Raw genomic sequence first — 15,797 nt, 5'->3', positions numbered from 1 at the left:
ATGCAAATGCAACGTGCAGCGGCGGGAATCAACCAGCACATTTCCCCTTTCCCTTCCCCTTCCCCTTCCCCTTCCCCTTCCCCTTCCCCTTCCCCTTCCCCTTCCCCTTCCCCTTCCCCTTCCCCAAGCCCTGCACCTAGCCACCCAATCACTCGACGCGCTTGTTGGGGCCCGCGAGGCTTTTGGCCAGAAGCGGCAAAGCGACATGAACCAGGCCCAAACGACCAGCGAGCAAACGACACACGGATGGCATATCGGTCCGTGGGTCAGTGTGGGAGGTTCGCCGATGCGGAGGTTCAACTGGACAGTCCTCGGGCAGGAGTGGCAGGGATCGGGGCTCAACTCTGTTTCAATTTGCATCCCCGCAGTCGCGGCAATCACTCAGCCGACCCACTGTACAGGCAGCACCACCATCCAAACATCCAACCGCCTAACCGCCGCACCACCACACCACCACCCACTTTTCGCGAGACGCAGGATATCGGAGAATGAGACAGGGAGTGTGTTGTTGCCGACTCTTTCGGTCCGCACCTTCTGCATGTGGTTGTTGTTTCGCTTTTTGGCCATGGCCAGTCCGATTCGCAGTTGTTGTTGCCCCATTGCTCATGTTGTCGGGCGCTATGTGCGTTTGTTGAAACAATCGATTTATTTTCGGTTTCGTTTCTGATTGGCAATATTTCATAGCAATGTCGTTTCTTTTTTTGTCCTCTTCTCCCTGTTTCGCTCCATTCTATTTGTGTATGTGCCGCGAATACTCGAATTTTTTAAATAACAACGAACAGTGTGGGATGGAAACGAAATAAAAAGATTGTTGGCATTGGCAAATACTAATAAAATATTCAGTTAAAAATGAAAAAATATGTATTTTGACGAAAAGTTATCAAATATAAAGCGAAACCCAAAAACTCAAGAGGAACTTACTTTCAGATCTTAGCTTTAATTCTTGTGCTGATATCTGATTAACTTCTTAGGGCATAAAAAGAAGCTGGAAACTAAGAACAAAAAATTAGGATTTTAAACTGCGGATTTCCGAAAGGAAAATCCAAACTTAGAAACGAAATCAACTTAAAAGTTGAAGTATCTGTAGTTCCATTATTGTAACAAGTGTTCCAGGCTTTATACTATACTTTTGCGTCTACTGTTTGCATAGGAAGCAAAACAATGAACTAATGGATGATGTAACGCATGTCTTATGTCTTAATAAATGTTTGTCTACTTGTTTTCCAAAAAATAACTTATATGACATTTATAGCTTTCAGTCTATAATTTTGGTTGAGTTAATACCTGTCCATACCTTTTTATGGAGCTTGTAATGCTTATGCACTTGTTCTGTTGTATTGTATGTACGCGATATACCTTTAATGAAATTCAATAGATATCCACAGACAAGAAATAACACAGATTTCCTTTTCGTAAACACCAAATCGCGAAGCACTTTTTTTTTCTGATCAGTTAAACTTTAAGGAAAACTTCATAAAATTAATTTTTGTTTACTCAAATGTACATGCAATTTGCCGCAGGGCCCTTCCATCCTCCCTCACTTCAAATTTTCACTTATCACTTTACAATTTTTCAAAAAATGATCTTAATAAAGTGAGGTGTTTAAAAATATTAGAAATGAAGAAGAAAATCCAGTTTTTTTGAAATTTGTAACAGAAATTAAGCTGCGCATTCAAAAGACAACTCATCAACACAACTGTCTAGGTTTTATGTTTCCTAAGATCTTGTTAAACATAAGAGCAGACATCAAATACACAGATTTGGCTAGTTACTAGTTTCTAGTGGTACTTATGGAGTAAGAATATATATAGTTTATAAGGTCTCAAACGATTCCTTGCAGCTGTACTGTACCTTTGTACGATTACAATATATCCTTTTTTTGTACGAGCAATGGTCATAAACACTGGTTGTATGGTTTGGTGTATATATTCAAAAATACAAATAATGTTTTATTTTCCCTTAACCCCCGAAAATAACTTTGTTAGTCACCACTACAATTGCATGTATCCTCTGTCAAAAAGCGTATACCCAATTGCAATTTCAGCCTATAAATATGTAAAGGATTTGCGCAATTATCACAGAAACAGCTAAACCACATACAAACACGGAGTGAAATTTATTTATGACATTAATGCATAAAATAATATGAAAATAAATTGAAAACGAAAATCCCACCCAAAATAATTCCCGACGAGACTGAAGTTTCGCCATGGAAGGGGCTTATAAGGGAACTGGAAGGGGGCAGACGCCATCAAATTTTGTCATTAAATTCAGCTGAAAAACAAACAGAAATTGCAGTTTATATTTTATTCATGCCACGGAAAAACTGCCAGTAAAATTGTTTGTTTTTTCACAATTTGTGGACTTCGGCAGCGAACAGAGTGCGGCGGGAATGCATATGAATATGAGCGTGTGTAAACTGAAAGCCCTCTGGAAACCCCTAGATATGTACGTGTGTGGATTCAATTGCATTTGCATTGCCTACTTATGGGCTAATAATGGGTTGTGCTTTTGCACTCGAACCCTTTTTAGTTGCCATCTACAAGCGTACAAAACATCCATTGCGAAATATCGGATAATGCTGAACATTGCCCGCAGTGCTATGTACAACGCAACGATTTATAAAATTGCAACGTTTTGGCCGTTGCATATGAAAATGACTCTAAAGCTCGTCGAATTTTAAATCATTTTGTCACTTGGTGTTCGGGGAACAAAAAGGAATGGAAAACAGTATGGCATTACCAACCATAGTTTACTATTTGTTTTGTTTGTTCTAGGCAGCTCCCAGTACACATTGTCGCTGTACTTTTTGTTGCTGGAAGCCTCGTTATATCCATCTCATCTCACACCTTAAAAAAAATAGCCAAAGAAACAAAACTTTTGTTCTGAAATTGTATTAACTCTTAAAACTTTTTAAAGTAATATAAAGGGAATTTTCAAAGTTACACTCACAAGTTCAATTTTAAAACAATCTCGGTATTACTTCTTAGTATTGCATAACGATTATAGTATGCTTCGCATTAAACTAATACTACATATGTTATCGAAATTTTAGTTTCCCGAAAGCTAAAGTGTAAATTTGACATTATTTTATTTATCAATATGATTTTATTTTATTACGCAAGTATTACATACATATTTTTACAACCAGAATGATTTTATTCTTAAATATCTAACAGAATATTTATAATATTAATTAACATTAAAAATATTTATATTTTTAGTTCAGACAAGCTTATAAGGTTAATATATCCCAAAAAATGTTTAAATTGTGCATAATTAAACGTATACTAACAATATAAATATGTAGTGCAATATAAATGTATAATTACAAAACGCTGTAAAGTTTTACTTACTTATTGTTTTATTATTTATTTATTCTGTTTGTTTTTTGTAAGAGGTTTAAAGAAAATTACCACAAATAAACTTTATTCTCTTCGGTAAAGAAATAAAACTATAAAGTATATTCTATGATTTCTTTTGTATATTAGAGATTTGTTGGAGTTGTTGTCGTTTCTGAGATTGGCTGTTGCTGTTTTCTTTACTTTATTATTCTCGCGTTTTATTCATCGCGTTGTTTGTCTGGCAGTTCTGGCTGAATCAGGAAGCCAGAAAAGCCTTTGTCTATGCTAGTTTAGTTTTAAGTTTTGTTTTTTGTTTTGTCAGAGCTTACATTTATTACAAAAGCTAAAATTCTGCTCAATGGGTGTGTGCCGACAGCGGCTTTATGCTTTTCGCGCCATGTTCTGCTGCTGCTCTGCATTAGATAGTGCATGTCATAGCGTCATAAAGATGGAGGGATTGAATTTGAATTTTTCAATAACTCGTATAATATTTTTGGGTTAAGACACAGGTTTAAAAGTTTTCTTATAATTTTCCAATTAAGTATGAACATGTAAATTATTTAATTTTAACTTTATTTGGTTAACGACGCAGGGTAAATAAATATTAGTTCGCTTTAATAATAAGATTTTAATATTTATTTTGATTCGGGCATTGCAGTGTCATAAGGCCCACAGTGTTGACAATGCATGATGGTAGATGGCGTTACCAAAAACCCTATTGCTTGCATCTGACAGTCGAGTATCTCGACTTTTTATTTAATTATTTTGTTTTATTTATTTTCTATTAACGCTATATGAATATTGTGTCATACAAAAATATTGACACATAAAACAAGCGGTTTGCAGCAAACATCCTAAAACATTACAGCCCTTTTCTCATTTTAAGTTTTAAAATTATGTTTCCAAAGTCCGACGGACAATATATATACTTTAAAGGGTCGGAATCGTTTTCTTACTTGTTAACAAAAACACCCATTAATTCTACTAGTAACTGGCAAAAAAATAATTCGCTTAAAATAATTTGAACATATGGTTTGTTCTAAATTGTTATGTACAGGAACATTATTTGGTAAATTGCTTTGTAAACTGCAGGCAAAACTCGCAAACCACAAATCACAAAAACAAATTTACGAAAAATTGCTATTTGCTTTGCTATTTTCAATTAATCTATAAACTACACAAATCCCGCATCACCAAACAAGACCACGCCATTTGTCCACGTAATTGCCAGCCGACTGGTGTATTAATATTAATTGAAAATAAATGCAACACAAGCCGTGGCGGTCAAAAAGGAAGTGCCCCTGAGGTGGGAAGTGGGCGTCAGAGTGCGCGTACAAAAATGTTGTAAAATGCAAATAATTAAATAGCAACCAACCAAAATATGCAAACGAGTTACACCACACTTAACTGGGCAATATATGATATATGACATTATATATGTTTAGTAGTGGCATGTTGTAAGCTTTTGAAACCTTCTAATAATATTCACAAAATCATAATTGGGATATCGTGTAACTTTCCCGTCACATAAAATACATAGCAATATCCTTATACTAAGTTTTTTAAAGCAGACAGTGTCAAAACAATTATCCATTTAAATACATTTTATTTCTTTCTTGAAGGCTCTTGACCACGATTGCGAAGTGCAGGGCCAGGACATCCCGCAGGCTATTCAGCTGCTTGGGGAGATGAACAGCAACGTGAAGCAGGTGACAGATTTGGTGGAGGGCATGCTGCAGCGGGTCAAGCGCGGCGAGCTGACCACGGAATACGGTCTGAGCTTCCTGGAGGTGAAGTACCACATGCTGCTCGACTACTTGATCAACTTGACCTACGTGGTTCTACGCAAATGCTCCGGCGAAACCATCGAGGGTGATCCCTCTATCGAACGCCTGATCGAGATTCGCACTGTGCTGGAGAAGATTCGGCCCATAGACCACAAGCTACGCTACCAGATCGACAAGCTGGTCAAGACAGCCACCACCGGCGTGTCGAGTAGTACAGATCCCATTCTCTATAAGCCCAATCCAGATGACATGATGAGCAGTGCAGGACCCAACGGAGAGGATGCGCAGGATGACAGCGACGCGGAGGAGGAGGATGACGATGACGATGAGGATGAGGAGGATGAGACCGGAGCAGCGAAAATGCCGCGCAAGGCGGCCACAGCCGGAAAGTCCGGAGTGTATGTGCCGCCACGCATCAAGCCGGTTTACTACGATGGCGACGAACGCGATGCTGACAAGGAGAAAAAGGCCATGGACCGGGCCAAGAAGCGGGCGATTACGTAAGATCTTCACCTTCATCTCTCTTTGTTTCGACCTTTAAGCAGATGATATACCTCCCTTCTCCAGGTCTTCCATGCTGCAGGACCTCAAAGAGGAGTACTTGGACGCTCCTACCGAGATATCGTCTGGTTCGCGGGCCCAGCAGCTGCTGTCCCATGCGCAGAAGGAGAAACAGGAGTACGAGGAGACCTACTTAATGCGTCTGCCTGTGACTAAGGCCGAAAAGCATCGTCAGCGCAAACTGACCACGTTGGGTACGTTCGACCATCGATGATGTCCCCAATTCCCAAACTTCTAACCGATTTATTTGTGAAATCCGCAGGCACACTTGGCGATGAAATCCTTGGGGAGATTAGTCGAGAATCGGCGCTGCGTGGCGATGGAAGCAAAAAGCGCAAGTTGGCCAAAAAGGGAAAGGGAAAGAAACGAGGCGGTAAAAAGCGAAAGTTCCATTAACTGGAAGAACAACAATAATTTTAGTTTATTAACAACTGTAAAAGAATCAAGATGTTTTAAATTTCCTATTTTTTATCGATTTAATGAGTTGAGTTTTGCATTATTTTTGTATCTTAGTAGACTAAAGGTTTTTCATAAAATTTTGATTTTAAAACGCCTAAATTTCTTTGTATAATGTTAAGTTTTTGCGATCATTATTAAAATGAATTTTCATTAAACATTTTTATGTTTTTAAATATAAAAATACCAATGTGTTTTTAATTATTTAAAGATTTTTTATTTCAGCTATTAAATTTAAAATGCTTATCCAGCAAGGCGCTTATATGCCCTCAAATACTTAAGATTTAATATAAAACATATAAAAATTCAAAATGCGCATTGTAACCTGCATGCTGAATTATATTTGAGTTTTTCAGAGACCTACAAAAATTCAAAACTGTCAAAAAAAAAACTTCAAATACAACAAATTTAAAAACCTATTCTCAATAGGAAACTTTGGCTATTGCTGTATTACAAAGTAATCGTACAATTTCAATTTAAAATGGATACTTAAGGTATTGCTAAATTAATCATAAAGAATACAACCATATTTTGTTGTTTTTAGGAGTCACAGCAAAACTTGTAAATCTTTGGGCAAATGTAAACTATTGGAGACATACTAATTTGGAAATCATTTAAAAAAAAAATGAATTAAAATTCCAATGCAGCTTAAAACATACTGTAAAACGCAAAACCAAAACTAGAAACAAAAAATCCACAACTTCAGTGACAAAAAGCAGATGCCTTAACAAGAGACCGGTTTATACAGTAAGAAACGAGTGAAACACGAAAAATATGTTGACGAAAACTTTTGAGTTGACGTATATAAAAGGAAAGATCGAAAGAAAGACTACATACAACTACGATAACGTAAGCCCCACCCAAAAAGCAAAAAAAAATAAAATTTAACAGAGGATATTTGATAAACTTTTAAACCATTACGCAAAAGAATAGTTAATTTAGTTTCAACATAAAAAACTCCTAAAAACAACTGAATTTAGACACCAAATTTTATATATTTCTTATATATTGATTAATTAAAATTAAGCAACACATTTTGAATAATCCAAAACGAAAAGATGCTACGTCCACTTGAAATGATTTTAAACGTATGGGGAAAAAACTAAACCAGTCACGAGTAAAACCTATTTTAAAGCGCTCTAAAAAAATGAAAGGATTGGTGGGTAAACTATATAACAAATATTAAATCTAATACAAATAATTGTAAATGATTAACACAAAAAAGAAAAATTAGAATTAAGTAAAATAAGGCAACAAGTAAACAAGCAACATTTTGGCTTCTACACCAACTTTTTCTAAGGATGAAAAAATTTCTTCAAAATTTTCTTGAAACAACTTTTTGGCTATAAATTTAAACAACAAGCAACGATAGGCAGACAACCGAAAAATTACCACATAAATGCAATAGAACTCAAAATTATTTACAGGCAGCAAGCAACAAGATGTTTTTAAGTGTAATTAAATAAATTAATTTAATTAATTTATTTATGTTAGAAGCTGAAAGACTGAATATGTTTAAATGAAAACCAAAATGTAACAAAAACACTGAAATGAAAATATGTGTACTTTTCTCGAGTGTGGATATGAACTTAAATATTTTAATAGCCGAATTTCTAGCACAAATTTTAAAAAGACTAAAGAAGTAATTTTTTAATTTTTTGTATTTGTTTTTCTTTAGCGTCTAAATATGTTTTTTTATTTTTTCATTCAGAGCAAGTTGTTTATTTTTGTGTATGTAAAAGTGGAAAGCATGAGAACGGATACAAAAGTTGAATATATTGCAAAATGTAAAGACAACCAAAACAAAGTGAAAACAACCAAACGAAAGTCGCCTTAGCCCAGCACCACAAAGCAAAAAGATATGATATGAATCGAAAAATTTGTAAAACCAAATACAATACTAAACTAAACTACCAATTATTTGTTGTAATCAAATGTAATGAACAAACTGATACTCAAACAACAGCAAAAACATCTACAACAAAATAGTGCAAACGTTGAAAAAACAAAACCTATGAGTAATTTAATTTTTATAGCCAAAGAAGAAACGAATCAGAGGAAAACGGAAGCGATCGGATCCAAAAGGATGAATGGAGAATTTAGTTTTAAGCAACACCAAAACATTCTGAACGAAACAAATTGGTTACATAGTGATAGTACAGAACAAATGTTTTAAATCAACAATAAAAAATTCGAGCTTAAATTATTTTCAAAAACAAAACCTTTACTTCAGAATGGAATTGGCTTTTAAAAAGGTGTTTTTTAAACTAATGAAACATTGTAAAATTTTAAATTGATTAAAAAAGACGAGCATAATAATATGTTGAGGACAAAATGTTTAAATGTGTGGATATGGTTTGCCATCATACTTATGCAATATAAATATAAGTTTAATTAATCTACCAATTACCAATAAGCTAACTATTACTAATAACTAACACCCAAAATTAAAAAAAACTGAAAATCCGAAACAGATAATAAATTACAAACTAAAAATGAACTAATGAATGCAGTTTTATTTTATGATAAGGATAGATATATTGCCATGCTGATTTCTGCTAAGGTTCTGGTTAGATATCTGTCAGAGTATGTAATCAATTATTATATTTAATATGTCTTATTACACTGGTTTCCAAATTTATATCCACAAAGTCCTTCTAATATGAAACCTTTATTTTTCTGCTTAGAATTATAAGAAAAATTCCTCTTTTTAATTTTTCATATGCTTCTAGAGAATAAAAAAAACGTTTGCAGCGCAGGTAAGAAAACATTTTCAACATTAACAACAAAAACTGGTCAACTTTACCGACGCTACCATGGGATGAGTCGCAAAAATACATTTTTAACGTGTATTCATTTACTCCGAAATTTATCCAATTTGTAAATATTCAGAAGTTTGGATGTTCTGTTCTGCATTTTGCAGGCCATCCACAGGTGAAGCATATACATATTGATAGTCATCAAGGCAATTACTGTTTTGCTTTAGTCAGGAGCAAAGACTCTATAACTATATAATAGTCTTTGGTCGGGGCACTAGGCGAAGCGTTACTATCACTCGTGCTTGTGTGTATATATATACAAGTGTTACTTATTTATTTAATGCATAAACAACAAGCAGTTACATATTTACAACATTAAACGATTATTATAGTATGGTTACGAAATCATTGCACAACAAGTGTGCAGATTGCAGCCTCTGGGAATCCTTCGGTTTCTCGGGGAGTCCAAGGACCTAGGCCTCTGGCTGAGCCACCTGCTGGTTCTGCTTCTCGGCCTTGAGGCGCTGCTTCTCCTTGAGCAGGGCGTAGCACTCGGGCACCTTGTTGTAGAAGTCGCACAGCTTCGACTCCGAGTTGAAGGCCAGGTACTTGCCGCAGTTGTACAGTCGGGGGTGTCCGTTGACGCACACGAAGTACTTCTTGCAGGTCTGCGGGTGGCGGTAGTAGCGCAGTTCGCCCTCCGGGCTGACGTCCACTTCGGGGGCGGTTGCGTCAGCCGGGTCGGCGGCGGGGCAGTTGAAGCCGAGGAAGGCCTCGGCGTTGCAATTGGCCACTAGGTCGGGCCAGTCGCACTGGTAGGTCTCCTCGTTGAAGGCCAGTCCCTCGGGGCACTTGGTCAGGCTGGCCACGCCGTGGGCGCAGTTGCGGTACACGCCGCACTTGGTGGCGTCTCCGTTCGGATAGAAGCCGAACTGGCGCGGACACTCGTCCGTCCCGTTGGCGGGCTGCAGGCGGGCCCGCTCCTTGCAGGTGGAGTACGGGGCGTATGTGCACTCGCCGGTGGCCTTGGTGCGCTGATGGAAGAGCAGTCCGTCCGGACACAGCTTCTGCACGGGAACGTCGTCCAGGCACTCGGTGTATGCGTCACATTGATCCCCGGATGCAAACCGTCCATTGGGCGAGGGGCATTCCGGTGACCCGAGTACTGTAATTCAAAAAACAGGACGTTAAAGAAGTGGCTTCTTTTGGCGTGGAAACAAGTTTGTAACTATACCCATCACTCGTGCAGTAAATGTGTATATTGTGTTCTTTTAATAATATGTAACAGTTAAATAGAAGCGTTTTCGACCCTGAAAAAACCATACATATATTCTTGGTCAATAAAGCCCTGTCCGTTTGTCTGTCCGTATAAATGTCGAGATTTCGAAATTTAGGATTTAATATACTCTAAGACATAGTATGGGCCAGTTATTGGATCTTATATGTTTAATCGGTCAATATCTAACGATGCAACAACATTTTTCCAATTAAAATTGGTCCTTAATATTGAAAGTTAAAGTCAAGTTATGACATGACCAAATTTGAAAACGCAGCTCAAATATTCAAGAGAGCGAAAGATCTGTTACCGGGGAGCAAATCTTATAGTTTGGCTTCTCAACTAATGCGGTTCCAATTGTAAAATTATAAGTTTTCTGATTTGTAATTTTTTTTAGTTCTTCGACATATAGTAATGGTTAAATATTTCAGAATTACGGTTTTAATTTCATAAAAATCGGGCGACTATAATATAAAGCTCATATAGAAACAATAATATTAAAAAAAATTTTGTTTTAAATGTAAATTTTCTATTTTTTAATTTTTTTTAAAATTCTTTTTGACTTATTGATAATTTGACAGTTCAGAATTACGATTTTAATTTTATTGAAATCGGAAAATGACATCATTAGCTACCATAAGAGCTTTTGAATAATTGAGCTGCAAATGATCATAGCTTCAATGTTTTTAAACATATCCGCAAGTAATTATTTAATTTGCAAGGGCATATGAACTTCGGCTTGCCGAAGTTAGCTTCCTCTCTTGTTTTTAAATAAAGTTTGGTTGGGTTTGGGTTTTCTTTACGCTTATCGTTTTTTATTGTTACAAGCAAAATGTCAACAATCAGTTTGCCAAATTCATTAACTACAGACTAGAAAACTCGAGCAACCTATCGCCATGGGGCTCGTGTGCCTGGAAAGCCACTGCCACCGGATGGTCGCCTTCTTGTGACTCAGTTCTTCTTGGCGTGCAGACGAGCGGCCTTGATCTGAGCGCCCTTCTCACGGATGGCACTGCTGCAGTTGGGCACGTTGTCGATGTCGTCGCACTGCTTCAGCTCCTGGTTGAAGGCCTGGTCCTCCCCGCAGCCGATGCGGCGTGGCCGGCCCTCGATGCAGATGAAGTACACCTGGCAGTTGTCCGGCGAGGGATGGAAGGTGTAGTCCGCCTCCTGCTCGCCCAGCAGTTCGGACTTGGGCGCCAGGGCCGGGCAACGGAATCCCAGGAAGGCCTCGGCGTCGCAGTCCTCGACCTGGTCGGGCCAGTCGCACTTGTAGGTGGCCGGGTTCCAGGCCAGACCCTCGGGGCAGTCGAACACGAATCCCTTGCCGGCGGCGCAGTTCATGAACTGGCCGCAGTGGCTGGCGTCGCCCATGCGGTAGTAGCCGAACTGGTGGGGGCAGTCCTCCGTGGGCTGGGCACTCTGCAGCCGGCTCTGGCCCTGGGTGCACTCCACGTCGATGGGATAGCCGCAGGGGTAGCCCGTCGACTTCTCGTTGTACAGCAGGCCGTCGGGGCAGAGCTTCTCCTCGGCCACTCCGTTCTTGCACTCGATGTAGGCATCGCAGGATCCGGACACGGGGGCGGTTCCGTTCGCCTCGCGACATCCTCCGGCGGCGGCGGCGGCAGCTGGAAGAGATGGCAGATGTCGGTCAATATGGATCGATTGCTTGGGGTGGCGCGCTTACCTCTAATGATTTATGATGAGAAACTGACCCTCTTTTTAGCTATTTGTCACACTGTGCATGCCTTATGATCGAACTTTTTGTGGGAAATTTAGACGCGACAAGGGATTGTCTTGTCCCACCCGCGATGTAACACACTCATACGCTGGTTGTAACATTTTAATGAGTCGTGAGCACACACCTCGACTGTTGAAACCACGTTTGTTTTATTTTAGAACATTCATTAAATACAATTTAAAAAAAATTTGACCTTAGAGATGGGCTTTAATTCGACTAGCTGTCTAAATTAAGTGTGAAAGCGAGAAAAATTACAAAGTATCGCAATATAAAACTTAAAATTAATGTATTTAATCTGTATCGGTATGGTCACATACATTACATTTAATTAAACAATACTTAAGCCCTTTCGCGCAGTTTCAACACTTAAATCTCAATAGTTTGTCGTCTAGTCAGCAACCAGTACGAAAGTAAGCTGATAATTCTACAGTATAGAACATTTATATGAGAACTAGTGTCTTAAGTAGTTGAACAGTCAGTTTTAACAGATTTCTGTTGCTCTGGTTTATTGTTCAATAAAAACGCTGATCTCGGAAACTGTAAAAGCTAGAGATTTGGGATTAGACATGTAGATTTAAGTATAACTCAGCGCATGTTTAATTTAAAACATAGCCACGCCCACTCTAACGCCTACAAATCGCGAAAGTCTGTCAACGTCATTCTAAGACATTGTACAAAAATTGTCTAACGTTTTTCAAAATCCATTGTTTTTAGAAGTTATTAGCATAAATGTAAATTTTTCCACCAAACCCGTTTATTTTTAGGGGTCACTCTTTATTTTTGACGTTGTTTAGCAATAACAAATATCCAATAGTTCCTTCTTGTTTTATTATTCTGGTCGCACAAGAATTAAAAAAACACAAATGCGAATTCTTCAATCCATCATTGCACAACAGACCGGAGTCGGTTCAGTTTGAAATTAGGAAATCCAATATTACGAAATATTATTTGTTTAGATTTCTCAAACTGCGTACACTCGCGCTAATTGTATTGCTCAGAAATCGACAAAAAAAAATTTGTTTGTAAATTCGTTTGAGAAACCCGAACATTTGGAAAACGCTTTCAAAGTCTAAATTCACTAAAATTTACATAGTTCTTCCTTAAAAATAAATATTATGTTTTTGCAAAATTTCAATAGAGAGCATTATTTGTATTGGAAAAGTGTATGCAGATTTTCAAACTTTCTGAGTAATCGTGTAAGCGATCTGACAAATACAATGTTTTGAGAAAAAAACGTTGGTTTTCCTTACGTTTAATGGCGCACAGGTTATGATATGTGATTTTTATCTGCCTTAACTATACGGCCGACCTACTCGTGTGGAGTGGAGAGGGTGGCTTTTAACAGATCTATAAAATTGAAATTGTTATTTGTTGAAATCTTTTTTATAAGGTTCATTTATATATCTACGTATGTTCCAACCGGTTAGTGAAGCTTCTTTGTTTTCAGCAATTTATAAAGCTATATCAAAAAGCTTCGTTTTTCGCGTGGCCGAACAACCGGGGGTGTTCTTTTCGATCCACCGGTCTGTTTCGCCCCACATTCCCCAACATTCGAAGTATGAAATCGCAAATAAGAGGCTTTAGAAACCAAAACAAGAAAAAAACTGAATTCGAGTACCCCTGCTATTAGATACCCGTTGCTCAGCTAACCAATTTCGTAATAAATATACCCTCAGAACGTAACTGGGGCTTAGGTGCTGCCATCTACCGGAAAATTACATTTTTGGCAGCAACTTCTAATATTAAAGTACGGTTTGTAAGATTGATTGTATAGAGTATGTCGGTAGGATTTAACCTAATAAACATACAATGCTTTATAACTAGCCTCTATGATGTTTCAGAGTGACACAAAAAACTTTCGCAATTTATGGGCGTTAGACTGGACGAGGCTACATTTTGAAATAAGCCTGCACTACAAAGGCAAAGACCGAACTGCATGTTATCTCCCAAACCTCAGCGTCTTATAGTTTCCGAGATCTCGACCTTCATACGGACAGACATACAGACGGAAAGACAAACGGGCAGGGATTGATTGCCCGGCTATTGATCCTGATCAAGAATTTAAATACATTATAGGTTCGGAAACGCTTCCTTCTACCCGTTACATATACGAATAACGCGAATAACAATGTATGCACTTGTGCTCAGAAAAGCCTGACACCAAAGCAATGTTCAGCTTACGAGTTGGAAACAACAAATCATAAAAATACACTTATATAATTTAAAAAATCTATCTTTATAATCGTTGTTTTCCTTTCTATGGGAAACAGAACCCGTTTTTAATTTGATTAAATTCTTCAGATATATAAGATCAGCAATATAAGATCAAGCAGAGTGATATGCTTTATGCATAATACTAATTTTTTCTTAAAAAATATTTTCAAACGCGTGGTTTGATCTAAAAATTTTTAAAATTATCCGATTAAAAGGCTCGATAGCTTACACAAAACTAAATTAAACACGGCATTGAAATTTGTATGTTAAACGCGATCGACGAATTAAAAAAAACGGTTTATTTTTTGAAAAAGGGTCATTTCTATTCAAAGGATCGCCTATTTTAAGAATCTTCATAATTTTTTTGTTTTAAAATATAGGAAAGTTTTTTTTTTCCAAATTGGGAAAATTAAATAAGGAACATATTCATTTTGAGCACAAAAAACGTAATTGATCCATATATGATTTTTGGTCCAAATTAAGCACAAGTTAGACGGATTATTTCGAGATTTTTTAAACGTAAGCTTTGCTGTCATTCGCTTCTAGCCAAGAGTTGGCGTAGTGAAGATGTTGAACCAAATTAAAAGAGCTCCCCCGAGAAGGTGCAAAGACGCTTAAAGGTCACAACAACCGGCTGCGCACGCATCGAGATCGATCTGTCGCCAGCAGCTCCCCCCAACAAGTCTGACCGCTATCCGCCAGACAAACTCGTTTCATGGCGTCGACGGTGCTCGACGAGATCACCCAATGGACCAACGCCAGCCAAAGGTTATGCAATATCCACTTTTTTCTACCTGCTACAACGTGTGAATTCAATTTTTGAAAATACTGCCAGCTGACCTTGAAATATGAATGAAATTTGGGTGCGACTTTAAATATTAGTAGCACTTGGACAATTCATTTTCTCGTGTGCATTTTTCTCTTCCTTCAGTTTTTGCTGATTCGTGTGATTTCCTGGTATTGTGAAACATTGTGAGTGTGAGCCGAATAATCCCATCCTATGAAATTGCATTGTCACCTCAGTCTCAATGCTGCAAATTGCTCAAACAACTCAGCAATGCAGATTGTGCGAAATAAGTGTAGGATTCGCGAAAGTCTAAGGGAAACTTGCGCCACCAGCTTGTCATATTATATTATAGCTTTCAATAATAATAAAAATTAAAAACAGATAATAACCGTAAAGAGTTGTTTGTAATATTAACACCCTTTCTTAATAGTTGGAGATGAAATGAATAATAAGTATGTTACCGAATACATCACCTATTGTATTCTTTTGCTTATATGGTACAACCACAAAGATTTAAATTGCTTAAATCGTTTTGGCAGTATAATTGTTTAAAGTATATTGTAAAAGTACTAACCCATCGAGCCAAACATGGCAACGCACAATAAAGCACTGATTAGTATTTTAGCCATGGTAACTGTATTGTTAAATCCTTGGGATTTGGACACAAAGACGGTCTCTGTGGGCACTGAACGTTTAACTAGAGGAGAGCTCGTGCGATGCTCACCCAACGAGCTGACAATTTCGACTGTTTTGCGCTAGAAACGCAACGCAGATATTAACTGGTGATATGAAGCTGTAGCTGAAGCTGAAGCTGAAGCTGAAGCTCTTCAAGATGATGATCACAACGAGCCGAGCCGTCGCCGGAGCTTGCT

General features: G+C 37.7%; 2 protein-coding genes across 3 annotated transcripts in view; one reads left to right on the top strand and one right to left on the bottom strand.

Annotated features, from left to right (window-relative positions):
• LOC108137800 (neuroguidin) overlaps positions 1 to 8,648 on the top strand; it is a 55,322-nt gene extending 46,674 nt beyond the window's left edge. The window contains exons 2-4 of the mRNA XM_017259704.2: positions 4,967 to 5,631; positions 5,699 to 5,886; positions 5,955 to 8,648. Coding sequence (XP_017115193.1) covers positions 4,967 to 5,631; positions 5,699 to 5,886; positions 5,955 to 6,088 — 987 coding nt within the window. The 3' untranslated portion in view covers positions 6,089 to 8,648. The remainder of the gene's footprint in view (positions 1 to 4,966; positions 5,632 to 5,698; positions 5,887 to 5,954) is intronic.
• A 561-nt stretch (positions 8,649 to 9,209) lies between these two features.
• LOC108137801 (protein obstructor-E) lies at positions 9,210 to 15,713 on the bottom strand. 2 transcript variants are annotated; one of them, XM_017259705.2, is made up of 2 exons: positions 15,500 to 15,713; positions 9,210 to 10,072 (listed from the first exon to the last, which is right to left on the bottom strand). In XM_017259705.2, the coding sequence occupies exons 1-2, from the start codon at positions 15,552 to 15,554 to the stop codon at positions 9,381 to 9,383; spliced, it is 747 nt and encodes a 248-aa protein (XP_017115194.1). In that variant the 5' UTR covers positions 15,555 to 15,713; the 3' UTR covers positions 9,210 to 9,380. The 2 variants fall into 2 exon arrangements, with proteins under 2 accessions (XP_017115194.1, XP_017115195.1); XM_017259706.2 differs by lacking the exon at positions 9,210 to 10,072 and adding an exon at positions 10,971 to 11,811 and having other exon boundaries at positions 15,500 to 15,694.
• Between the last annotated feature and the right edge of the window lie 84 nt (positions 15,714 to 15,797).

This window comes from Drosophila elegans, unplaced genomic scaffold, assembly GCF_018152505.1.
Source record: "Drosophila elegans isolate 14027-0461.03 unplaced genomic scaffold, ASM1815250v1 contig_397, whole genome shotgun sequence".
Classification (NCBI taxonomy): Eukaryota; Metazoa; Arthropoda; class Insecta; order Diptera; family Drosophilidae; genus Drosophila; species Drosophila elegans.
This window is presented reverse-complemented; position numbering and strand designations above follow the sequence as displayed.

Excerpts from the sequence above, each read along its gene's own strand:
- LOC108137801 (XM_017259705.2), bottom strand. The coding sequence starts at position 15,554 with ATGGCTAAAATACTAATCAGTGCTTTATTGTGCGTTGCCATGTTTGGC. Across the intron at positions 10,073-15,499 it reads TGCCATGTTTGGCTCGATGG|TACTCGGGTCACCGGAATGC; the intron begins GTTAGTACTTTT and ends TTTGAATTACAG.